At 42.7% G+C, this 25673-nt stretch overlaps 1 protein-coding gene across 2 annotated transcripts in view; it reads left to right on the forward strand.

The window, feature by feature from the left end:
• The window catches only part of TMEM120B (transmembrane protein 120B), a 48276-nt gene extending 22828 nt beyond the window's left edge, over window positions 1-25448 (forward strand). Inside the window, exons 4-13 of one of the 2 annotated variants that reach the window (XM_075898635.1) lie at window positions 193-252; window positions 3139-3234; window positions 4316-4405; window positions 14722-14787; window positions 15834-15895; window positions 16636-16728; window positions 18151-18215; window positions 21589-21657; window positions 23471-23527; window positions 24624-24685. In XM_075898635.1, coding sequence (XP_075754750.1) covers window positions 193-252; window positions 3139-3234; window positions 4316-4405; window positions 14722-14787; window positions 15834-15895; window positions 16636-16728; window positions 18151-18215; window positions 21589-21657; window positions 23471-23482 — 613 coding nt within the window. In that variant the 3' untranslated portion in view covers window positions 23483-23527; window positions 24624-24685. Of the gene's footprint in view, window positions 1-192; window positions 253-3138; window positions 3235-4315; window positions 4406-14721; window positions 14788-15833; window positions 15896-16635; window positions 16729-18150; window positions 18216-21588; window positions 21658-23470; window positions 23528-24623 lie in introns of both variants that reach the window. The other variant, XM_075898634.1, reaches the window with a different exon arrangement.
• The last annotated feature ends 225 nt before the right edge of the window (window positions 25449-25673 follow it).

Raw genomic sequence — 25673 nt, forward strand, 5'->3', positions numbered from 1 at the left:
ATAGAGGGCCCATTTGGAGGAGAGTACTGAGGTGTAGTTCTAGTGCACCTGCTACATTTCAAACTTTATTAAAAACCTAGACTAAAATACACAGTACTGCTTACTGCCCTTGGATCGTTTGTCTAGCTTATGGTGCAGTGAATCTTTGTAGTAAATGGACTGACTAGTCTTTGGATGGTTTTTGTCTTTCAGTTTATACTTAAATCTGGTGCTGGGAAATGTGAATGTAACTCTTCTGAGTAATCAGGCAAAGTAAGTGGGCTTTTCACTTCCTTTTTACTATTCCTTCTAGTTAGAAGACAGATGTTGAAGATTACAACATAGATAACTGTTTTCAGTAGCAGAGCAGGGTACTGGCTCAGCAAGATCACACAGTGGAACTATGTACTACAGGTTGGACCTCCCTGGGCTGGCATCCTTGGGACTTGAGCAGTCCTGACCCAGGGTGTTTGCTGGACCAGGGGTTTGCCATCCCTGCTGGGGCTCCCAGTCTGCTGCTGCTTGCTGATGCCAGAGTTCCCCAGGTTCTGGACAGGACCACCTGGCTGCTGTTGGTCCCGCTGTCACTGGGGTTCCTAGGGCTCCGTTCTGCAGCCACCCAACTGCTATCGGCCCCGTTCAGAAGCCCCACTGCTGCTGGGGATTCCCTGGCCAAGACTCCCCTGCTGCCATTTGGCTCCACTGCTGCCGGGGATTCTCTGGCTGGAGCTCCCCAGCCACCCCTGTGCCTACCATTGGGAATTCCCCGGGTTCTCCTGGTGGGGCTCCCTGGCCCCACTGATGCCAGGAGCTCCCTGGTCCCGCCTGGCCTAAATAACACTGGCGAGTTCCCTGGCCAGGGCTGCCATGCCAGCTACTGCTGAGAGTTTGTGGTTCCCCCAGCTAGGGCTGCCTGGCCACCACCATCCCCACTGACAGAGCACGTCTTGCTCCCACCGGGGCTTTCCCAGGGTTCCCTGGCTTGGAGCTGCCTGGTCCTGCTGCTGTTGGGGGTTCCACAGCTGGGGTTAGGAGCTCCGCATTCGTCTCCTGGCCCTGCTGATGCCTGTCTCTAGCCAAGGCAGGGCTCTTCACCTCCATCTGATGCCGGGAGTTCCTCAGCCAGACTGGGGTTCCCCAGCTCTGTGTTCTCCGGCTGACTCCCACCTCCAGGGATCTTTGGTCCAGCAACATCTGGGCCTTATCATACCACAGATGTTGCTGCACCAGAGAGTCCCAGATTTGGGAGGTTCAGCTAGCACTGTTTGTTCAAAATACTGAGCCAAATTTATCCATGGTATAAATCCACTGAATACAATCTGATCACTTGTTTTTAAACAACTTGTGTAATATTTGGGGCCACACACATGGACTTATTAGTGCAGAGGAACACAAATAGTTTTGAGTTTTTTTGTATCTGTAAAAGGATTCCAGCTGCATTGGGTGTCAATGGCTTCCAGAGAAAATTCGATCCACTTAAAAATAAAAAAGGAGAAATATCCTGCAACTAGCTCTTCTAATTTGAATTAAGATGGATTCTCTCTGGCTTGTAACTAATTGATGGTGGTAAAAGAATCTGCAGACGAGACTATGACCTCCAGTTAAACATCTGTAACACCATTGTCTTCAAGATACTCTCTGTGTGAATCCAGGTTGTATGACCATGTTAAGGTCCGGTGTTACTGAGGACAGACTATGTCTGGGCTTAGAATTAGAACTATAGGTTATAGTTTTGAGTAGAAATGTGGTGTCTTGGCAGTTGGGGAACCTAAGGTCTGGATCTTGCCTCACCAATATCTTTTTAAACCTAGATTAATCTCCAACGGTATATCCACTTCATTCCTCCCTCGAGAGAGGAATGCAAATGCAGACACCCGAAATTGCAAATGAAGCGAGGATTTAAATATCCCGTGCTTCATTTGCATAATTGCGTTATGGCGCTCTTTCGCCATATGTGGTCCTTTCCACAGAGGAATATTGTGCTCTAGCTTGGCACCGAAGCCCATGCACCATTTTAATGAACACTGCCGTTAATGCTTCCTTTTGCATAATCAGCAGCATCCTGGGGTCAATGGCTCTTCCATGCCATTGGCTAGCATTGTGCCAGCAAATATCGGGCGATGCTGTGATGGTGTACATAAAAATCATGGCAAATACGACACTACAGGAAACCCTTGCCACCACGAAGTCACCATTTGTGAATATTAAGAGCTGTGGCTCCTGGCCTCCGTGGTGAACTCCCTGCAGCTCCCAAACTCACTCTGGGGGGGCTAGGAGCCACAGGGCACACTCAGCAGCTACGGTGAGTTCCCTTTGACTCCCAGTTACTGCCACTTCCTCCCCAAGCCTGGGCAGAAGACCCAGAAATAGCGATTCCACGAATTGCAAAGGTCATGATAAGAGGAGACCTGTCTTGCCACCGACTAATATCAAGAAAGCTCTTCTCGTGCCACTGTCCCCCTCGCAGAAGATAAGGACGGTCACTGAACATGGTCTAAGGCTGGCGCAGCTGCCAACATAACAAACAAAAATCTAATCAATGACCCAACTGTGCCAAGGCAGGGCTCCTCCTCCCACTGGGTGCATATGGACCCAACATGGAAGATATGCATACTTACTCCATGGAAGGAAACTGAGAGAATTGCTGAACTAGGACTGTGGCATAGTGCAAACTATGAACCACATCCCAGATAATAGCTTATCCGGGAGGTGTCACAGCCATTCACATGGCAACCCTGTCTGCTCTGAATTAAATAAGAGATCTGATGATTCAGCTATAGTCACGCTGCTTTCACTTTTCTCCTATTGCCATGTGAAAGAAGTAGTCTAATATTTACTTAACTTGCAGGATGTTGAGACTAATAAAGCTCTTCACTGACATGGATTTAATTCTAAGTGAGGACTCTTGCAGTGGTGCTGTACAAGTACAAAGGTCTTACTTCTATTACACCATGCTTGCATTCTCTCAGTAGGGAGAAAATTGTGGTTTTGTGTTTGTGTTTTTTTGTCTTTGGATAAATAGGGTGTTCTACATATGTGTAGAATAAGAAATCTACTTTTTAGAATATAAATCAGCTTAGAAATCGCAAATCGTTTGGTGTGTGTTACATGTTTTAATGGTAGAAATATTAATCCTTTTTCTTTTTTCTGTCATCCCAGGTTTGCCTACAAAGATGAATATGAAAAATTCAAACTTTATTTGACAATAATCTTGTTACTTGGTGCAGTAGCATGCAGGTTTATTCTTCATTACAGGTAAGGCAGTACTTTTATTTCTGATTAAACAGTCTGACATCTAGTGGATTCTAACTAAACATTCAGCACTAACTTCTTTACATTTTAATATCAGAAGTTAATAAAACTGTTAACTCCATTATGATTAGTGCAGAATTTACTGTTAAGAGGTACTGTCCAGTTAGTGCTGTTCCTGAAAATACTTAGTTCCACTTTCTTCAGTGGAGGTAAGGATGTGCATAAAGTTATTCAAATATGGAAATATTTAAAGATCAGGCACCATATCTTTTAAAACTAATTTTCTTTCCTTTGCTGCTAGTGGCAGCACCATATATTATTACAGCTAAAAACTTTTTGGTTGTTCTACTTGTTTGTTTACATTATGTATATAGCTCAGCTTGGACAATCGTAGGCTATTTGATTTTTTTTTTCTTGTTAATATGTTCTTACCATTGTAGTGTTGGGTCTGCAAACATTTCAGGGGAATATGCAAATCAAAGCCAACACTGTCATCTATAAGCATAAATTTTAAAAAAAGACAATTTCTGTGCAATATACGTGCTCAGGGTCATCTAGACTTCATACTTTAGGATGTCAAAATAGAATACACTTTCAGGTCTTGAAAACAGAGTGCAGTGCTCTACTGTGTTATTAGTTGATTGGATTTATATAGATCTAATAGCATCTTCTCATTGAATTACCCTGAAAATGCCTGTGTAAATTGGATCATCTGCCGCTTCTTTGGGGCACTCCCTCCTTCAAATGGAATCAATGTCATCTCTAAGCACCTGCTCATTAGCCTAGGATCCCAAGTCATTTATCACATGGCACTTTTCTAGTCCAAAGAAGTCACTATCCCATCCCCAATTTGCATTGTTGTTGAAGAAACAACACAGTATGGGTTTATCGGGATTAGTCATGTATACCATTAGGTATGTACCAAAGGGCTTTCAAGATCAGGGAATTAATGTCTGTCGTTTCACACAAGCTATTTTCACATATACTTTTCTTGGGGTAGGGAGGAGAATAATCTTGAAATGGATATTTATTATAACAAAGGTGTGGGATTGGTGTTTTTTTTAATTCTTCTTCTTTTTAATAGGGTGACAGATGAAGTGTTTAACTTCCTACTGGTGTGGTATTACTGCACATTAACAATAAGGGAAAGCATTCTCATCAGCAATGGATCAAGGTACTGTATGCTGTTCAAAGCACAGAAGTCACTTAAAACAAAAAGGCAAAAATAGTATGTTGTTGAGTCCCAGGGAGGTTGGGGATAAAAATCCTGCTGGACAGTTTATTTTTCTTTGACTCTTTTGAACATCTGTTTCCAAACACATACCTCCACTTCAGTGAGAAAAACGATGGCAAGTTATGAGGACACTGTGCTTTGATCCCTTACACCAGGGTGCTGATTGTACTTTTATTAGTTTTAGTGAGTTAGAAATAGAATTATTTTATAGAAATTGAATTGTCAGTATTTCCTGCAAATGCAGAAAAGTGGCTGTCTAATTCTCCACTGTCTTTGACTACTTCCCCCCACCTTTAACTCAGTGTAAGGTTACACTATCGTAAACGTAAGAGATAGCTGGAGGTGGATGAGGGGGAGGGGAATCAGTTGTTAATGTGGACGTAATTTAATAGAGGTAAAAATAGTATACCCCATTAAAAATAAAAGATCCCAATCACCACTTCTTTAAATAATCTCATTATTTAAATTGTTTTTATCTAATGTTTCCCCTTTAAAACTTTTTGCTTGCAGTATAAATGTCCTAAATTATTTGCAGGTTTATTTATAGCTGGAGTTGCTCTTTAGAAGTTTCCAGTATTGTCAATTAAAGTTCTCTCATCAACATGAAAACTGATAGTGTTGCCAAACAATATACTTAGGAGTGACTAATTATAATGCTAGATGATATTAATAACCAGAGCATTACGATAACAGAAAGAAACTAGCATGAAAACTTTTTCTCTCTTTTTCCATTTGCTTCTTTTATGTATTTCACAGTACTCTGTGCATAGCCAATTTCACTGTTCCTTTCTCTCGTAGCCAGTCAGTTTCTCTTACCGAAGAGACTTTTTTTTCCTAAACATCCATGGAGCAAAAAAAATCTCTTGAATCTTGCTTCAAAGAAATTTTACAAAAATTAAAAAATTAATAAATAAATGGTGGTATTTAAAACAGTGAATTTAAAAAACAGAACCTAATTCCCTGCTCCCATGAAAACTCGCACAGAACAGGTGATGGTAAGTCAATTTAAGAGACAATAAAGTGACCCTGTCCTTGTATGTCTACTGACCTGAATTCATATCCTGAATACTCTGCCATGTCCCCCTTCCCCCCCAAATCTTCCTAGTCTAAAGTTTTGTCTACACTTTGCTCTGGTTGCGCTTTAAGCAGTTGTGCTTTACACTGAAAATGTGGCCACAGCATGAGTGCTGGGAGAGCTCTATGTAAAACATCTCTGCGACGGGAGTAGCTAACAGGACTGGGAGTGAGGCCCTTATCACTATAGCTTGGTTCACACTGGCATTTTACACTGTTACTTCTGCACTTGGGGCAAAGAAGAGGAGGGAGAGAATGATTTGTTTTGTTTGTTGTTGTTGTTTTGGTTTTTTTCACACCCCTGAGCCAGAAAGTTAGAGGGCTGTCAAGTGTCAGTATAGACTTGGGATGAGGAGTGGAAATTGTTGCATCCTCAGAGTCCTACAACATTCCAAAGAAGGACTACTAATAATGGATTTCACCAAAGGATATCCTGCATTCCCCTTCTTATGGAAGGAGATGCAGCAATTAAAAACCCCATGAGACATGCAACACTTTTTCAAAGTAACTTTTTGCCTGACATTTGTTGTTTTAAGCCCTGTGCAAATTCCACAACTCTGCTGTAATAAACCAGCGCAAATAGCGAGATATGCTCTGCAGTGGCCATGCTGAGTGCCATTTCAGGATCTTGTCCATGACCTCGTAGCCACCCAAGTCACATTCCTGGCCGGCTAGAAAGGACAAAATAATCGGGCCTTGTTCTTCTCACATCAGTGTCTGTCAGAAATAATGAAGTCAGCAGAGTGTAAAAGTGATGTGACAGACACACAAATTGGGCCTGTTTGTGAAGTGAGATCTTATGGCCCCCTTCTGAGTTGCTACTCATCCATTTTAGATTGGCCTTCATTAAGAAAAGGGAAAATAGCAATAATTAAACCCACACTACTGATCATGAATACACACGCACTCACAACACAAGCTCCTTGTGTATTAATTAATTCTCTAATTTGTTTGGTTGGCCACACTTTGAATAAGTAAACCCACTATACTTCAACTTTACTTGTGTATTATTGAATTTATGACATGCGTAAAATAACTAAAATGGTGGTGGTAGAAGACTTGTGCTGACAGCTGAGTATACATATAATTAAGCTGTAATGAATGGGGGTGCTGAATATTTACTAGGGTTTAATGACCATCTGGATGGAATTTATGGCCATATATCTCAATCAATCACTTAACCAAAGCTTTGTATTAAAATAATTTATCCTATGACATCCTAAAAAGGAAGAAGCTGGGAATTTCCATATATAGTGGTGGATAGCGTCTGTGTGCGCGCACGGGTACAAAATCTTTCTGGGGAAACTCATGCCTAATTTGCTAATACGATTGAACACCGCAAGCAGAGATGAAGTTAAACTATATTACAGGCGAAACTACAATATAATCATAAGATTGAGGCAACAATTACTTTAATGCCAGTAAGTAATTGTAGCCACAGAACTATATTTAAAAAATCCCCCTCATGTAAACTAGAAATATGCTTCTAGTTTGATTTCAAGACAGTATTGGTCTCTAATGGTCTCTAGACCACTAATGATATCAAATGGCTTGTGGCTGACATTGAACGCTTTAAGACGAGCTGTGCAGATGATGATTGAGGAAATGGGCCATGTCCTCTTTTGCTTTTTAATAATTTCACAAAGGTTTTCCATGGGTGGTATTTGTATTTCTGCTTGCATTTCGTCTTTAGAAACTTCAGGAATGTCCAGGTGGGTGTTTCCTGGTTGGGTAGGGAATCACACGAGATCTCAGATTTGGATTGTGACTTTTACCTGCCTTTTATGAAGCAGAGAGGTTTCTCATCTTGCCTTCCAAGACTGTTTTAAATGGAGCTAAACAATCTGAATAAACAGTGCTTAACTTCTCTAGCTGTCTGTAAAGTCTTCTAGGAAGAACAAGGTAGACCGGACCTGGATTTCTACTGTTTGAAACAAAAATCACCCACAATCATTTTATGCTGCTGTTATGCACTGTAAAGAAGCAGACAAGGACACAACCGGATTGCTTTGTGTCCTTACACACCTCCCATCTTCCCCTGCTTGTAGGCCATGTTTAAAACAGCAGTTGAATGTCTGGGAATGAATGTTGTGAGGACTGGCCTGTGTTTGAAGAAGTTGCCATCCTTACGTAAAGCCACTGTCAGTCTCCCTGTGAGGCTCCTGCATCTGTGCAATGTGCTTAGTTGAGAAGCTCCACCACAGCTCTCTTCCATTCTTGCCCCTTCCCTCCTCACCACTGAGCATGCTTGTCCTTAGGCCTTGTAACTGTTGTTACTTAAGGGCTGGCAAGCAGTTGAGAGAGGATCAGTCAGTACCTCCAGATTGCTATACTAATAGCTCTTAACCTATAATAATTAACGAGGCATCAAACACCTTTCCTAGGCAGGATAACTGTCTGAATGCACTACAGTATGTTGTTTCTGGAGCATGTCCAGGGCTGTTTTCACTCATAATACAACACTCAAACCTTCATAATTTGGCCCAGATGTCTTACATAGGAAGTGTGTTTTAAGGAAGCTGAGGGTACCGGCAACTTCCTCTGAAGCACCACTCTAAAACCGAGTGGTCAGGAGGTGGACATTGGGTCAAATCCTTGAATAAATTCCCGAGTCATCTGATTTACTTATTCTGGTTGTGGTATATTTTATTTTTTGCTGGAAGCTGGACTTTGACTCTATCTTCACCATGACATTTGGACATAGGCAAAACATTAGCTGCCCTTGCTCTAGAAAATGTAAACTGTCCATCTCCATGATCACAACCTGCACTTCACTCTGGAACAGACACTAGCGTGAGTTGTAATGCCTTGAAGAGGGGATATGTTGTTTGCTGTAGGTTTAATAACATCCACTGTCATCCTTCAGTCTCTCTTAGCATGAGGGATTTAATAGCAAACTCAGGTAACTGTGGATTTGGCTGTTGAATACTTTGCTACTCCACATCTCCATCTGAGACCTGGGCTACAATAAAATTAGATCGAGCCACCAGTCTCTCAGGGGTGTGAAAAAACCAACACCCCTGAGTGATGTAGGTAAGCTGGCTTATGCCCCCACATAGACATCACTAGGTTGGTGAAAGAATTCTTCCATCAGCCTAGCTATTGCCTCTTGGAGGTGGATTTCCTATGTGGATGAGAGAACCCTCCTGTCAGCTTATACAGTACCTGCACTGAAACACAGCAGCTATGGGGCTGCAGCTGAGTCATTGTAGTGTTTCAAGTGTAGACAAGCTATAACACACATGTGAATTAAGCTTTGCAAAGCCTCTTTGAAGTAAAGGAAGTAGCATGTGCCCATATTTTACAACTAGGGAAAGTGACGCACAGAGACATTAAGTAACCTGAAGCCACACTCAACCAGGACTTGTTCTAGTCTTGCATGTCAGCCACAACACCAACAATTGCATCATTGAGCTAATGCTTCTGAAACTAACTTATCCTGTTGCGATATTTGCATTTTTCTTGATTACGTCTCAGTAAAGTCTGGTGACATTCTTCTCTTTTTTTTAAATTTCGAAGCTTTCTCTGTTTTGATGTTGTAAAACTCATTAACATCTCGACTGAAGTTTCATTTATTTGTATAGCATTATAGGAAGCCACATAATTGGTAGCTTGCTGCTAATTCCTTCATTCCTAAAGATGGTCTGGTAATGAGCTGTTTTCTACAGTGTTCAAGTAGTCAGACTAACACACTATGTTGCTTCTTTTTGGCTTGGTTTACTCTATAAAGTTAGGTCAATGTAAATTCCCTTGCGTTGATCTAGGGGGTCTGTGTGTGTGTATCTTCACTTAAATTTGTCTTCCACTGATAGCCAACTCTCCATTATGTCCATTCAGTAACACTACCTCTCTGGTGTTGAGCTGTGTGGTCAGCATATTGAGATGGATGCAGTGCAAATGTATACCCAGTAATCCCTACTTTGACCCTAACAGTCCTCCAGCAGCTATCTCACAATGCCAGATACTGAGCTTTCCTGGTCACAGTTGTGATCTCTGCTGCACAGGGACTATGGAGACCAGAAGACCTCTCTGGCATTTTACAGCCCTGTGAAGCTTTGAAATTCCTTTGCGAGCATGTGAAGATGGAGGGCTGCAAGATGAGCAGCTGACCGTAACAGCTATATTCTCCCACATGGAATAGACAGGTGATATTGGATCTCCTGGGCCTCTGGGGAGAAGAGGCTGTGCATTCATGACTGAGTCAGCCATAGAAACATGGCTATCTATGAGCAGATTGAAGGGGGGAGGGTGTAGCAGAAGGGGTACGAGAGGGATCAGCAGCAGGGCTGTACGAAAGCAAAGGAGCAGCAGGCATGCCAGAAGGCCAAGGACGCCAACAGTCTCCCCAGCGCTGATCAACAGATTTGCCACGTTTACAACAAACCATGTGACTTACTTGGAAGAAACCACACCAGAGTCTTGCATGCTGCCAGAGAGCCTGAGTCCTTGGCCCCTGGGTTGAACAGTGAGGAGGAGGACAGAGAACATGCCATTGGTGGCAGGGAGACTGAGCCATGCTGTGAGCCAGGACCTTTTTGAGACTCCACACTCTAGACCATGATGGCAGTCAGGCACAGATGAATCTGATACTAGGAAAAGAACCTTGGGTAAGTGTGTAAGTGTATTTCTCATTTCAGAAATGGTGCCCCCAATTTATCTGGACATGACTATCAACTTTCCTTTAATTCATGGAGGGGGAACCTCAGCCCAGGGGCCAGATGTGGCCCCTGGCGTACCTGGATCTGGCCCTTGATTCAGCTCCCCCCCCCCAGCACTGGGGACCCCGCAAGGCTAGAGCACACAATCTATTAGCGTGGGCCCCACGATGCTGTGGTGTATGAGGGGAATGTGGGCAGTCTCTCTCTCCTTCTCAGTCAGAGGCAAGGCCAGTGTGGATTTGGGGGAGGGTGTTTTTTTTTTGGGGGGGGGTTGCTTCTTTCTTTTGTGTGTGGGCCTCAGACTGATTTTTTTTTTTTCTATGGGTCAGCCGCCCCCAACCCAAAAAAGGTTCCACACCCCTGAATTTATCTGTACTAGAAGAGCTGGTGATGTAACAGGTAACATCTACTTTTCATTCCCTTGTGGAGATAGGCAGGGGACTCCTTATGGAGCATTTTATGTACATAAGGTTGACCCCTTGAAGTCTTCCAAGAGATTCCTAGGGATGGCATCCTAATTTCTTCCTCTGAAGTAGGACTCTTTAAGATGCCAGTCAGCAATAACTTTGGCAGGGACCATTTCATTGAACATTTTGTTAGCAGTATATGGGGGACAGGAAGCTTTGGAAGGCGAGCAACAATTGTGAGATCAGCCAAAATCGTTTCCGCTTGTGGAAAGTGGAGACAGGCTTCAGTGCCACTGCCATATATTTTTATGCAAGTGAACAATTTGTACCTTGTCTCCCTCACCCCTGGCAGGCCAAATGCCCCATGTGTAACCTGCCAGCCAGTCTGGGGCACCACTGGGAGGGCTAAAAGAGAGCAAACTGCTCAGGACCAGGGCGACTTACTATCCAAGACTGGAGACCTCTTCCTATAAGGCACCAAACCAGTCACACACCACACTTCAGCTGCCACTCTGACCAGCAAGAAGTTGCAGAAGCAAATCCCCACAGACATTCCAGCTTTACCTGTGCCACAACCCGCACCACACCTTGCAAAGGTGGGAGGTTATAAAAACGAATCTCCTCAACACCAAACAGGCTCTTCGGGTGCCAAAGGACCAGCCACAGTCCCAGGTCAATGTATATGTCAGATCTGACCCAAAAGAGCACGCGGTGCCAGTGCTTTATAAAAATAAAATGGGTTATTTAATGAAAGAGAGAAAAGGTTGAAAGAAGCACTTATAAAGGAAGCACATGACATACATCAATCACAGAGTTCTTGAAGCAGGCTCTTAGCTGAGATGTAATAAACTGCTCGCTTAAAAGTCTCTGAGGTACATCCAATGTTAGAATGAGTCAACAAATCCTTCCGAGCCATCTGTCCATAGCAAGGATGCTTCTGAAGTCGAGAGCAGGATTGAAGACAAAGATGGAGGAACTCTCATGATCCTTTTATAACCTTGTCCATGCAGAGGGAATTCCATTCATCTCCTGAGTGATGGTATTTCCCAAAATGGAGACGATCACATAATCAACTAACCTGCCCATGTTCTTCCAGCAAGCAGCCAGTGGATCCCAGTGGAATTCCCCAGATGTTTATTGGAAACACTTAAGAGCCATTGTCCATGCAGCATTGAGTAACCAACCCCTCATAATAGGTGGTTGATGCCTACTTCTGTCTCCCAGACAGAAAACATTTAAAATACAAGTACAGAGACCATATTCATAACTTTACATACAAAAATCTTACATGCATACGACTAGCACAGATAGAATCAGCACAGCATAAGCTTTTATTAGATGCCACGTTGCACAGAATTTGGGGCAAACACACAACGGGGGGGGGGGCAACAATGATCTGCATTTTCCTAGTAAAACCCAATCAAATGACACCATGACTGGTGCTGTGAGTGGGGTTGTGCACAAGCACTCTGACATGCCAGTAAGCAAGCCTTGTTTTAAACTTTAGGAGAGCCGAGGAAGGGAGTACTGAGCATTAATTTTTAATTTCTTTTGCACTGTGGTCCATATAGTCACCTCCATCATTTTATCTGCAGCTGCTTGAGGGTCTCGTAGACCAGGAGGAGAAAGAAGAGAAACTTGGGATGACATGTTCGGTGAGATCTGGGAAGCCAGAGCTGCACAGACCATGAGCAGAGGCCCTGGAGGATGAATATTGCAGACTCTAGGGAGAGGAAAGGAGAGAACAGGAGACAGGTCCAGGAACTGGAGAAATTGGTGCACTAGGACATAATGGAGCTTCTCCAACTGCAGACATAGATGCTGCAGACACTTCGGTTCACAACCTGAACTCATCTCCCTTGGCAGTCCATGGCAGCAATTTTCTATATTCCCACTCAGCATTCCACGTGACATCAGGGATACATCCCTACCTCTCCACGCTGGGCAGCATCTCAGACAACTGCAACTTCAGCTACGGTTGCTGTATGTCTAGCTACTGTGGACATGAATGTGCCATCCTTTTCATGCTCTGTTCCACAAACTTATTTAGGTGTTAATGTATTTGCTTTTTACTTTCACAGATTTTTTTTCTGAAGTGTTCTTGTTACTCAATAAAACTATGATTTAGAAAATAATTTTTCTTTACCAATTCCAGGGAAAAATGGCTGACAACACTTAAAACACCCAATTACTCATGATTAGGGAAGATTAAAATGGTTAAAAGATAGTGCTTAAACAGTTAACTCTTTTAACATTGGTTCTTCTACATAGCCACACTATGGCCAGGACTGTTCCCACCCAGCACAGCTGCCCATGGAAGGAGTTAACAGCCCTTCTTGTAATTGTGCCACTACAGTTTGGGAACCTCATTGCTGAAAATCCATTTTGTCCAGATTTTCCAACTCTCATAAGATTTCTTATGTCAACAATCCAGCATTGCAAATTACCACAATGCAGTTGCCACTTAGTTCTCCATTATCAGTGCAGTTCTCATTTTGCACATCATCCCAATTCTTCATTATGATGCAATTCTATTGGGCAGGGCTCATTTGTCAGGCTCAGAAGTGGTGGTCTGTCATTTGCAGATGTTCCATAAATCTTGAATTAATTCTTGCTGTGTCCTACAGTGTTCCCTCTAATCTTTTCTATCCATGTGAAGGCTTTTTTATCCATGTGCGAAATAAATTTTATGTGCATCGAGACGTGTGAATGTGAACAACAAATCTATCTGTGGGTGCTCTGCTAATCAACTGGGTGACATTTGAATCTCTCCTGAGTAGCTGGACAAGTGCCTCGCTTACAGGGAACACTGGTCCTACAGCAATCTGACATACAGGAAATTGTGTTTTCTGCTGCTCTTCTTGCCGCTTTGAAGATATGTAGAGGATTGTGTATCTTGTGCTTGTATTGCTTGTTTATGGTAGTGCAGAACTGTGCAGGCATGGAACACATGGCAGACAATGTCCTGTCCTGTGGGTGTTCGTAGGATTTCCAAAAGAAGCATAAATAATATGATAGTGATGATGTTAAGGGGTGGAGAAAGTCAGATGCTTGGAAGTTGACCTCTTCCTCCTAGTCCCCTTTGCATCTCATTTCTGCCCTGCCATGCATTACCAAAACTTCTCAAAAGACAATACAGTGGATGTTGGTGAGTTGTACACTGGGATACTTACTCATGGTGTACTGAGCTATGCATCACTCCCCCACCTCATGCATTCCCTGATGCAGATTGTATAGTAATGGTTAGAAAAATAAGGCATGTGTAGGCTCTTCCTGTGTTTGTGTTCAGCGGAACATTACTCCATTTCCTGCTGCTCGGTTACTTCTGTCACATCTTCTAAAGGATAGTAGCTTGAAGGCCCAGGACTTCCTGGATGTTGCTGGTGAAGTGAGTGGTACACAAAAGGGGTCGTTCCTCCTCTAGGCTGGTAGAAGTTGGGCTCAGGTCCTGGAGCTTACTTGGACTTCAGATGACTTTCTCTCTGCTATTGTTACATAATTAAAATTTGACTAGTGGCGGGGTTTAATGAGCTCTCAGTGCATCATTGACAAAATATGCCTGTTAAGTATGCTGAAGAAAATGGAGAGGCCAGTGGTCTGAACCCAGAATTCAGAGCCATGAGAACCATATTCCTGATGGGATCTGGTTGTGGAGGATTAAGTCTGCTACTCACTGATGTTCTTTTTGTGACTGAGAATAGATGGGAACTGTGGGCTTTTGTGGTATTTCTTTCAGTGTGTGCTGCAATTGTGAACTATAGAAATAACACAGTGGCTACTTTTGCCCCTCAGTAGCATTGAATAGATGATGTATTTAATCTTGTAGTGATAGATTTTGACCAGCACTGTAGGATCCTGTTTTTCTGGGGGTTTTTAAACACCACTTATTTTATTCTGATTTTTTTCTTTTAGTCCTAGTCCAAAAATGACTGGTATTAACCTGACCAAACTAGGCTAGCACATTCTGCTCAGACTGACAACTTTCTCCAGTTTATGCTAATCACTTTCCATTTCAGAATTGAAAGACTGGATTTAAATTTCGATTGCATGTTTGTGACCTTCCTCCCCACTCTCCTTCTTAACTACCTGTTTTTGTTTTTGTTTTTTTTCCTTTAAGGATTAAGGGCTGGTGGGTATCACATCATTATGTCTCTACATTTCTATCTGGAGTAATGTTAACATGGTAAGTTAAGTTCTCTCTTTACTCTGCTGAGGAATTTTCTCATTAACTGTTTTTAAACCCTTGTGAGACCTCTAGAGTGAGCTGGTATAAATGTGTCTGCACAGGCACTTGCTGCAGCTTTATATCTTACATGTTTTCTCTGGAGTGACATTTGGAAAGATAAATATAGCACTACAATCCTGGAGAGTTCACAGTTACAGCTCCATTAAAACACCTCTGTTTCGGTAATGGGGACAGCAAAATATCTGAATCTCCCTGATTTGCTGCTCTAATATAAATACCCTCCCTCTCTACGTAAAGAACAGATAGGTCTCTCTATGGAGACAATAAATTATGTGAACTCGATTCAATAAATGTTTGGGGTATTTTACCTGTTTAAAATCTGGGTTCAGCAAAAGGAAAATAACATCCAAACTTGTGATTTTTTTTTTGTGTGTTTTTGGTTTAATTTTTATCCCTCAGATGATTTGCGCAAAACATTTAACCATTGTTTTATGTAATGAACAAAACCTTGATCTAAATTGTCTCACTTTTTAAAATATTTTCTTATATATGCTGGATATAAAAATCCTACTTTGGTCATCATTTAACTTCTTTATTAAAACCACAGGAACAGAAATAGTTATTATTGAAACAATTGAAAAATTACTTCCTACCAAAAGAGCGCACACTTGTTTTGTTTTGTCTTTTGTTTTTTGCAAATATTGTTGAATGATTTCATCGTTTGCTATAGAAGATTGCCATTTAATGAACAAGAAGAAAAGGCTACAATCTGTGTTAGAGAAAAGAACCCAGGGAAACCCCATGAAATAAGTTGACGACAACCTAGTGTTGTGATGTTTAGAGATTTACTGACATCATAAGCTTTCTAATATGCTTTGCAACAATCTGAGATCTGCAGCTTGGTAGATTGTCCCACTGGATAACAAAAACAATTGCTTATATTGTTCACTGATGGGATCAAACTTGACTGAAATAAGGAAAATGCTATTTTAATGTTAAACTAAAAGTGTGAATCTCTTCTTTTTTGCACCCCTCTGTATCAGGCCAGATGGACTCATGTATCAAATGTTTCGCAATCAATTTTTAGCGTTTTCAATTTTTCAGAGTAAGTATGTCTTACCTTGCTAATTCTTGTATAAAATATGAATCCTCTATGCTTCTGCTTCGTGAATACTGAAGTTCCTAGAAAATCATTCATATAACCTACAGGCTTGTCTGCAGTTGAAACATTTTTAGGGCAGGGGTAGACAATAAGTGGCCTGTGGGCCAGATGTGTTTGCCAGAGTTTGTGCTGGCGAGGCTCCAGATGCTTTGTTTACCTGCATGTACACATGTATGGCCACTTGCAGCTCCTAGTAGCCACTGTTCACCATTCCTGTCCAATGGGAGATGTAGGTGGCAGTAACTGAAGATGAGCGGGTAAACAAAGTACTGTATCTGGTGCCCCTCTTCTCCCCCACACCCCGTGGTTCACCATGTCCCATCCAGAAGCCACTTATATCCCACCTCTGCTTTAGGGACACTATTTTAGCTCTTTACTGTAGATGCTAGATGTGCCAGCAAGAGTTGGGAGCTAGGTGGTTGGAAGAATTCTTCTATTGACCTAGCACTGTGTAAATCAAGGGGTTGTATCAGCTTAGCTACATTGGACAGGAGTATGGATTTTTCTCCTCTTTTGAGTCAAGTGGCTGGGTCAACATGACTTTTTAGTTTGAAGCTGGCCTGAGTTAGCTGTTAGCAATTAATTAACTCTTCTTAATGTTTGTGCTAGAGTAGACAGTGCAACATGATTTTGTTTTCTCCTCCTCAGTCCCAGCTAAAATGAATAATTCCCTTGTATTCCAGGCTGTGTACAGTTCCTACAATATTATTATCAAAGTGGCTGCCTTTACAGACTCCGTGCATTAGGGAAAAGAAACCACTTGGATCTTACAGTAGGTACGTGTTTTTGTAAACCCTAATCTAGTTTTACAAAAACCATTTAAGTTGCATTCAGCAGCTAAATGACTTCAAATGTGATTTCTCAAAAACCCTTCCATCAAATATAGTTTCAGCCTTCCAGATTTGGGACACTCTGGTTTGGCCACATCCACGGACCAAAGAGTCCCAGGGATTGTGGCTGGGGATCCCTGGCAGGGTCAGCAGCAGTGGGCCTGGGGCGGCTGGGGATCCCTGCCCAGGCTGGCAGCAGGGAGGAGAAGCAAGCTGGGAAGCCAGTGGCAGAGGACCTCTCCTGGTCCAGCAAAATCCTTTGTTCAGAACTGGTCAGGTCCTGAGGGTGCTGCACCAGGGAGGTTCATCCTGTATCTCCCAGCCAGGGCAGCCAGCGCGTGGGCAGGCACTGGGCAGTGCAGGGCCCAAAGCAACCGCCTTGCTCTGTTTGTCCTAAGGGCAGGCCTGCCTATCCCGACCCCCACCTCCTTCCTCCATTCCTACACCCCCATCCTTCCCTAACCGCTACTCACTCACCCCCACACTGCCCACCCCTGCCTCCATTCCTATATCCCCCTCACCCCACCATCCCCCTTCACTGCACTACCCATCCCCACATGCACCCTGCCCCCTCCCACGAATTCGTTGAGCTGCACACCTCTCTCCCCCCCCCTCCCACCGGAGCTCTGAAGGGCCAGGCAGCACCGCTCCGGCCCAGCCTTTCCGCATGGGTCTGTTGGGGCAGCTTTGCTCCATGGGGAGCCCAGGTTGCCCAGAGTGCAGAGCGGCCACTCTGGAGAGCTGGGGAAGCAGCTGGGGTGCAAGAGCTGCCCAGCTCACAGTGGGCCCGGGAGAACTTGGCCCTCATGCTCTTTGGCTGGGCCACACAGAGCCAAGCCGCACAGCAGCTGCCGATAGTGGGGCCCAGAGGCAGGTGGATGCTGCTCCAGGGGGCACGCCTGAGCAAGGGGCCTGGCCCAGGTCACCAGCAAACAGTGGAGCCTCTTGCTCGGGGAGACCTGCAGTGCAGCCCCCAAGCGCTGTGGCAGGGGCCGAGCTGCGCAGCTTTGCTCTGTATGGCCAGGTGGGTGGGCCAGGCAGGTTGCGGGTGGAGCCCAAAGGCAGGTGGACACTGGTCCATGGGACCCATGGAGATGGAGTCACTTCCCCCCTCCTCTTCCTTTCAATGGAGTGGTTATGTGGTCATCCCGCAGGAAAAGTTATATATGGGGGGGAGAGAGGCCGTAAGATAGTTGGGGAGAGAGAGGCATCCAGAGTGTTTTACCCAAAATGCAGAGCTTCTTGTCTTGGACATCATATTTGAAGACCTAGAAATTAATAACAGATGGTGATGGTGCAGGAGAGTGGTGGGACTAAGTTGGTCTGTAGGTGCTAATTTACTTGTTTCCTCATGTTCTGGACTTGCAGAAGGATTTCAGTCTTGGATGTGGCGAGGGCTGACCTTCCTTCTTCCCTTCCTGTTCTTTGGGCATGTAAGTTGGAGAACCTAGCTTCTATACATTTCACTGATTTGTTTAGTTTGCCCACAAAAAGCAGGGACTGTTAGAGGAGTTAGTCCTGTAATTGTAGCAAGTTGTCATTTGGATCACAGTCTGCATATGGTGACTGTGTTCCAGAGGTGCAAATTGACAATTTTTTAGAGATGTGATTTAATAATCTTCAGCAGCACACCAATGAAATAGTTTTAAAGCTTATCTGCATAATTAAAGGGGCAGAGGAGCTGGTGCCAATTGTAACCTAAGATCCTGTAGACTAACACAGAAAATTCAGAAACTGAGGGGATGTACCTGGGGTTGGCAAACGCCCATTAAGTGGCTCCATTACCACTTGAATGGCACTTTCACAGGTTCCGTGTTCTGCTAATTGCCCTGGCAGGTTTTTTCGCTTTCAGGTTAAGTAGATCCTGAGGATGTGCCAACTCCTCTTTCCCTTTAATAGTGCCTGCAAACAGTGGTGATGGCAGAATGCCCCCGAAATGGATAGTTGCCTCCTCACAAGCAGCAACTATGGATCTACTACCATCAGTGATGAGATAAAGATCCTCTTCTGGCACTATCCTGTACAGAATGAATAAGTGACCATCCTGTTTACAGCTCAAGACTCTAAGGTTACAACTGCTCTGCAGGGTTTTGACGCAAAAAGTCTTTTGTGGAAGAGTTCTTGTGCAAAAACTTCTTGCACAAAAACGCATCCACACCTCAAAGCACATCACTTTTGCAATGATCTGTTGCGCAAGAAAGCTCTGATTTGCCATTCACAGAATGACCATCAGTGTACCTGTGCTTTTTCGGATAAGCTCTTTTTGCACAAGAAACCCCTGCGGAGCGTCCACATGTGCCTTTTTGCACAAGAGCTGTAGCGCAAAAACAAGTTATTCCTCGTAGGAGGAGGAGGCATATCTACACTGTAAAAAGTCCTCTGTTCTGCTGATTGACTGTAGATTTTCTTGCACTTGAGGTGTGGAAGCTCCACAGGTTTTTGCGCAAAAATGGCTGTTTTTGCACAAAAACCTTGAAGTGTAGACATAGCCTAAAAGGATCCTGCCTAAAGTATCTTGCCCAAAAGCTAGAAGGGCATTCAACCAGAGCATACTTGGATCCCGTGACGTTTGTGGTGTTTGTTATGAGCATCAATGCATGCACTAGATGCTATGTAATTATGGTGGCATCCAGGGAAGATATCAGTGTGGGGAAAAGCGATCTTCCAATCCCTTTACTGACGGGATTTCCAGCTTCACCTCCATTGATAACTGGGAAGTACATACAGTGTAATGGACACATGCACTTACAAGAAAATTAGGTATTGTTTTTCTTTTTTAACTCTTCTTCCAGATGTGTTACCTACATCCATTTTACAACCCACCCTTCTTCCCTTAATAATGCATGACTTTCACTGGAAGCCTAGTGAGGAGGAAGGTGAAACAGTTGTGCCCTTTATATTGTGAGATTAAATATAGCTTATACCAGGGCAAATACAGGGTTTGCCCCATGTGTACTACTAAGGAAAACTCTCTCACCTGTGCACAAGACCTGCACGCACCTAAAGTGTAAGGTGGGTTTTGCCCACAGAAGCTCGTATTATGTATATCTCCACCACACACACACACACACACACACACACACACACACACACACACACACACACACACACACACACACACACACACACACACAGTTGTAGACTAACAGAGCTACTCTCTAAGATTTATTTTTATCAAGCACTTTTAGCTCTCAAATTTACTCATTCTTCCAGTCTCCCTTAATCCACTTTATGACTTTCTGAGTATAAATTTCCATCTTCCCCACCCCGGCTTCATGTTAAGTTGGTGGTTAGGAGTATTTAGAGTACGTCTACACTACAGAACAAAGTCGGATTAAGATATGCAACTTCAGCTACATTCATTGTGTAGCTGAAGTCAAAGTACTTTAACTTGGCTTTTGGCACTGTCTGTACTGCAGGAAGTTGAAGGAGAACACTCTTCCTTTGACTTCCCTTAATCCTCGTGGAAGCAGGGCTACTGGCATCGACCAGAGTGCCCCTCTCAGTTCGAATTAGACTATCTTTACTAGTACTGCTAATTTGAACCCTGGAAGAATCGACAGTGGTAGCTTTGATCTTCCTCTGTGGTGTAGATGTACCCATAATGCCTGTGGGTCATAGAGACAAGAGGATATTTGATCTATGCCAGCTACTAGCAAACTTTAAAAACCTGTATAACATACATAACAATATAATAGTTCATGCACCTCATTTTCAAAGCCCTGTTTGACACCACACGTAGATTTCTGCCCATGTTCTTTCCTCCTCTCTCTACAACTGCTTGTGTTCCTCCTAAATGTGTTTTTTTGTAACCTCCTGCTCAGAGCTATATCCTCTTCTATGCTGCTCTTCATGCTTTGTTCCTTCCAGTTTTTGTACACCATGTGACCACACTGCTTTGCTGAAATTTCACCTTCTAAAGAGATTTTTCCATGGAGCATTTCAACAGTAATTCACTGACATAAGTGTGTAATTGAAAATAGTAGATACGAACTACACTTCCGTTTGTGACTGGACCTTCATGTAGTTATCCACTATATTACAGATTTGTCTTGTACTGTCTGTGTCCAATTAAAGCAGCAATCCTTCATCCTTTACTTGAGCAACCTCTGAAGTCCCCTAAAGAATTCAGACTCAGGCTCTTAGACTCTCTGGGACAGGATCATATCTTCCTTTGTACTGCAAAGTTCATTGTATGTGACATGAACACATACACAATGACCTGGTGTTACTGGGTGCAATATAATATTTTAAATTAATTTTAAAAAAGAGATTAATGTACAAGTATTCCTTCCCTCTTGCACACACAGCTATAACTGGAAAATCTTCCTAAGAAGAACTAATTATTCCTGATTTGTTTTAAAAGGGGTGTTCGGTGTTGCTCTGCCACTGTGATTTACTTAAGACTAATTTCTACAACAAAATCAAACACTTGAAAATATTTTAATTTTGCTGAAAAATTAAATCTTACTGATTTTATTTTTGATCAGCCCTGTCACCTACAAGGAATGCACCAGTAAACGAACATCATATAATAGAATGCATATGTGCATAAAAAGCCTGAGTCACATTAATGTGCTGATTTGTTGAAGATCCAGACTTAAATATAAATGTCTATGCAATGTTATACTCCTTTATGCTCAGTAACAGAAGTTTTACCTGCACCTCATACATAGTAGTGGCTTCCAAAATTTAATTGATTTTTTTTTTTCCTCTTGCCCAAGGACACAGTGCATCCCAAATTGGTTTAAACGCTGTTAAATTTCAAACACTGTTTTTATTATATTTATTTCTCTCTACTCTTAGTTTTGGCAGCTCTATAATGCAATCACACTTTTTGGACTGTCTAGGCATAAGGAATGTAAAGAATGGCAGGTAAGTAACATCAGAATTCTTGTTTTCTTGCAAATAAAGTTCAGATATTGATCCAAATGCCTTAGTCTGAAAACGGGCCTAGAATTTGTCAGAATAAAGTGAGTTGTATCTGTTGAATATAATACCAAACAGTTGGTAGGTATAAATAATATGACCGTGTACACTTTGTTAGCATATCTTTAAGGTTCTTAACACTTTTCTGCTTAGCATTCCTCATTGTCAACAACACGTACACATCTAGAATTCAATTGTTTTTGTATTGATCTTGATATAGAATGTGAATTGCTTAGTAAGCTGGACTCAGGCAAACAATATGCATTGTGCTATAGCTAAGTAGAAATGTATACATCCAGGAACAAAGCATGTAGGCCATGCTTAAGTACAGGGACACTTTATCCTGGGAAGCAGTGACTCTGGAAAAACATGAGGATAGTGGTGGACAGTCCTTTGAACATGAGCTTCCAATGTGACTCTGTGGCCGAAAAAAGCTAATGCAGTCCTGAGAGAATAAGTAGTGGAATCTTGAGTAGGTGTAGAGTAGGTTTTTTTCCTACCTCTGTTTTGACCCGGGTGTATCCGCTGCAGGAGCACTGTGCCTAGTTCTGGTGCCCATAGTTCAAGAAGGCCGTTGATAAATTGAAGCAGGTTCAGAGAAGAACCAAAAGAACAATTAAAGGGTTAGAAAACTTGCCTTATGGTGATAGACTGAAGGAGCTCAATCTGTAGTTTAATGAAGGGGACATGACTTGATTAGAGTCTAAAAGTACTTACATAGGGAACAAATATTTGATAATGGGCTCTTCAGACTAGCAGTGAAAGGTCTAATGTGAGCCACTGGCTAGAAGTTTGAAACTAAACAAATTCAGGCACGATTTTTTTTTAACAGTGATTAACAGCTGGAACAAATTTTCAAGATCATGGTGGATTCTCTACCATTAGCAATCTTTAAATCAAGATTGGGCATTTTTTCTAAGAGATATACTCTTGTTCAAAAGGAATTATATGTGGGGAGTTCTTTGGGCTGTGATACACAGAGAGGTTAGACCTTTTGATATATTCTGACCTTTGAATCCAAATTAAATCTGAAGGAGTGATAGATGAAACTCCATTACACACCCGAAAGGGCAGGAAATTTCATGTGTATGTATGTTTTTAATTCAGCAGACTTTATGCCTTAGCTCTCATCATACAATCGAGCAATCAGCTTTCCTTCTTCATACAAAAGCAGGGATGCACCCTCCAGTGTTAGCTTAATATCTCCTCGTTATGCATGTAGTTCCTCTCATATAAATGAATGTTCCTACATGCCGAAACTTGGGACCAAATATAGCCCTGGCATAAGCATGAGCAACCCCACTTAATTCAGCGTAGTTAAACTGGCCCATGACATCTCCAATACACTAAAATAATGTAAAATAATTTTTGTATGAATGTAATAAACTGCCTGATGTTAAAGGCAGTAAAATCCCATTTAAATGATCATGATAGAAGTATATACCTGTTATTGAACACCTTTTAACCCTGAAGCCACTTGTTATTGTTCTGTATATTGGCTAGGATCTTCTCCCTGAATGTGTCCATCGCCTCTACTACTGCTGACAGATTCTTTAAGATTTGCTATGGCGATGTGGCAGAGACGAGGACAGTCCTGCACAATCAGTGCACAATCTGACCCATGAGATTTGGTTGCCTCTTTAAATGTACTTACTGAAGGACAAATACTGTTGGATCTAAAATAGGACAATAGAAGTCAGCCAATATATCAATCAGACTTTGTCCTATTGCGTGGAAAGACTATAAACCTTTTTCATAGACTCCATGCTGAAGAGAAGACCTGTCATTTTGCATACAGCTTTCATATATAGCAAAGGTAGGGAACCTTTTTTGGGTTGGGGGCTGCTGAACCACAGAAAAATAAGTTGGGGGGAGCCACACACCAGTGAGAGGAGGGGGGGAAACTAATCCCAAACCCTCACTGATGTGGCCCCCTACTGAGAAGGATAAAGACACTCCCCACATTCCCCTCACACACCAGAACCTAGGGGGGCCCAGTCAGTACATTTTGTGTGGTCTAACCCCACAGGGGAGAGTGGCGAGGGGGCTGGAGCACCAGGACAGGCTCCCCAATCCTGTGAGGAGCCTTCAGCTGTGAGGGACCACACCCAGCCCCTGGCCTTAGATTCTTCCTCCCCCTTCCCCCCCACATATATTGTCATTTAAGTTTTAAGTAAAGAGTTTGCCTAGTGCAGGGATGGGCAAGACAGCCTCTGTGGACCGGATCCAATCTGCCAGGCTGGTGGTTTCAGCCTGTGACCTCAGCCCCTAGGCCATTAGAGACCTGGGGGGCTAGGGAGACCTCAAAGTCTCCCCACCACCACCACCACCAGGTGTGCAGGGCACCAGAGTGGATCCACTGGCTGCCTTTAAACAGCCAGAGATTCTCTGTAGGTGCTGCAAACCTTTGACAGGCTGGAGGCAGGGGGTGAGGGACTTCATATGCTCCCTCCCCCACCCCCAAGTCCTGATTAGCCTGGGGGCAGGGAGAGTGCATGAAATCTGTCTCCTGCTGCTGTGCCTAGAGGGAACTGCCAGCTGTTTTAAAAACAGCTAATGATTCTGTGGGTATGGAGGCAAAGACTTCACAAAGTTCCCTACCCCCAGGCCAATTGGGGTCTGTGGGCAGGAGAGCACGAGAAGTCTCCTGGTGCTGCCCCTTCCGCCCAAGGCCCAATCCCTTCTGGGATGGCCAGCCACTTCAGAAATGTATGAAGTGGCCCCCTTTTAAAAATGATTGCCCACCCCTGGCCTAATGGGATGTTTGTGCATGTATGTGTTGCGTATGGCTAGGAGCCCCTTATTTGAAAAAAAAAAAAAAAACAACCTCCAAATCTAACTGCTGTCATAAAAGGAATACTTCTATCAAATAAATCATCATTTTTCTATTTTGTTTTTCTTCCCCCTCCCAGGTTTTTGTACTGGCTCTCACATTTCTGCTGCTCTTCCTTGGAAATTTTCTTACTACTTTAAAAGTGGTGCACACTAAGCTACAGAAAAACAAAGATGAAATGAAGAAACTGTAAAACTGGATTACTGTGGTGGACACTAAAATGAGGGATCTGTCATCTTCTCACTCGTAGCAGATAATTTATCAAACTGAACCTGGTAAACAGCAGCTATATTGCAAACAAACCCTGGAAGAAATCCCTGTTCATGTTATGCTAAGAATGTGAACTCTCCTGGCACAGACTGCTGTACAGTATTATGCAAGCACTGCTCTTCAGCATGCAGCCCTATTATTTAAGTATATTTAATACAAAACACAGTTGGTGTTTTTCCTTTGTATAGACAGCAGTCATATGGCATGCACCTGCCGGAACAAACACTAGTCTTGGGAGAAAGTGGTATTTTATTTGTTGTTGGGCTGGGTTTTTTTGGTCCATCACTATTTTATTTCTGAAATTCCTGGTACTACATTAGTAAAACTCTAAAAATTCTTTAGGTCAACTGGTAATGAAGACCTAATGTCTATCTCTAAAACTGTTAATTAAAATACTATATTTTCAGTGGCCTATGCTAACCTGTGTGTACTGTGAAACTTGCCCATATTTGTACCATGCTGCTATGCACACTTTTTAAAAACCTATTTAAAGAACAAACTTTTTTAAGTTAATGGTTTAACTGGTTATGTTTTGTTATTGGCTTTGTTTGCGGGAAGCCTGGTAATACTCAGCTAGAGATCAGATAATCTGGTCAGCCCTGAAAAACGCACAAAATAAATAGTACAACACAAAGCAGTTTGAAGACCTTCTTTTAAATACTGTCTTTAAGATTGTTTTCCAAAACTGTTTTCTTTCTGAAAATAGCTCTGACTGACAGTTGTAATTGTGGTACTTGTGCATTTAGTTACTTTAATTTTCTCATTTCTAGTTTCCAATGCTATGTTTATGGAAACAGATCAATAGGCATGATTAATACTTTCTAATTAATAATACTGTACTAGTTTGGTTACCCGAATT

The sequence above is a fragment of the Pelodiscus sinensis genome, chromosome 15 (assembly GCF_049634645.1).
Source record: "Pelodiscus sinensis isolate JC-2024 chromosome 15, ASM4963464v1, whole genome shotgun sequence".
NCBI lineage: Eukaryota > Metazoa > Chordata > Testudines > Trionychidae > Pelodiscus > Pelodiscus sinensis.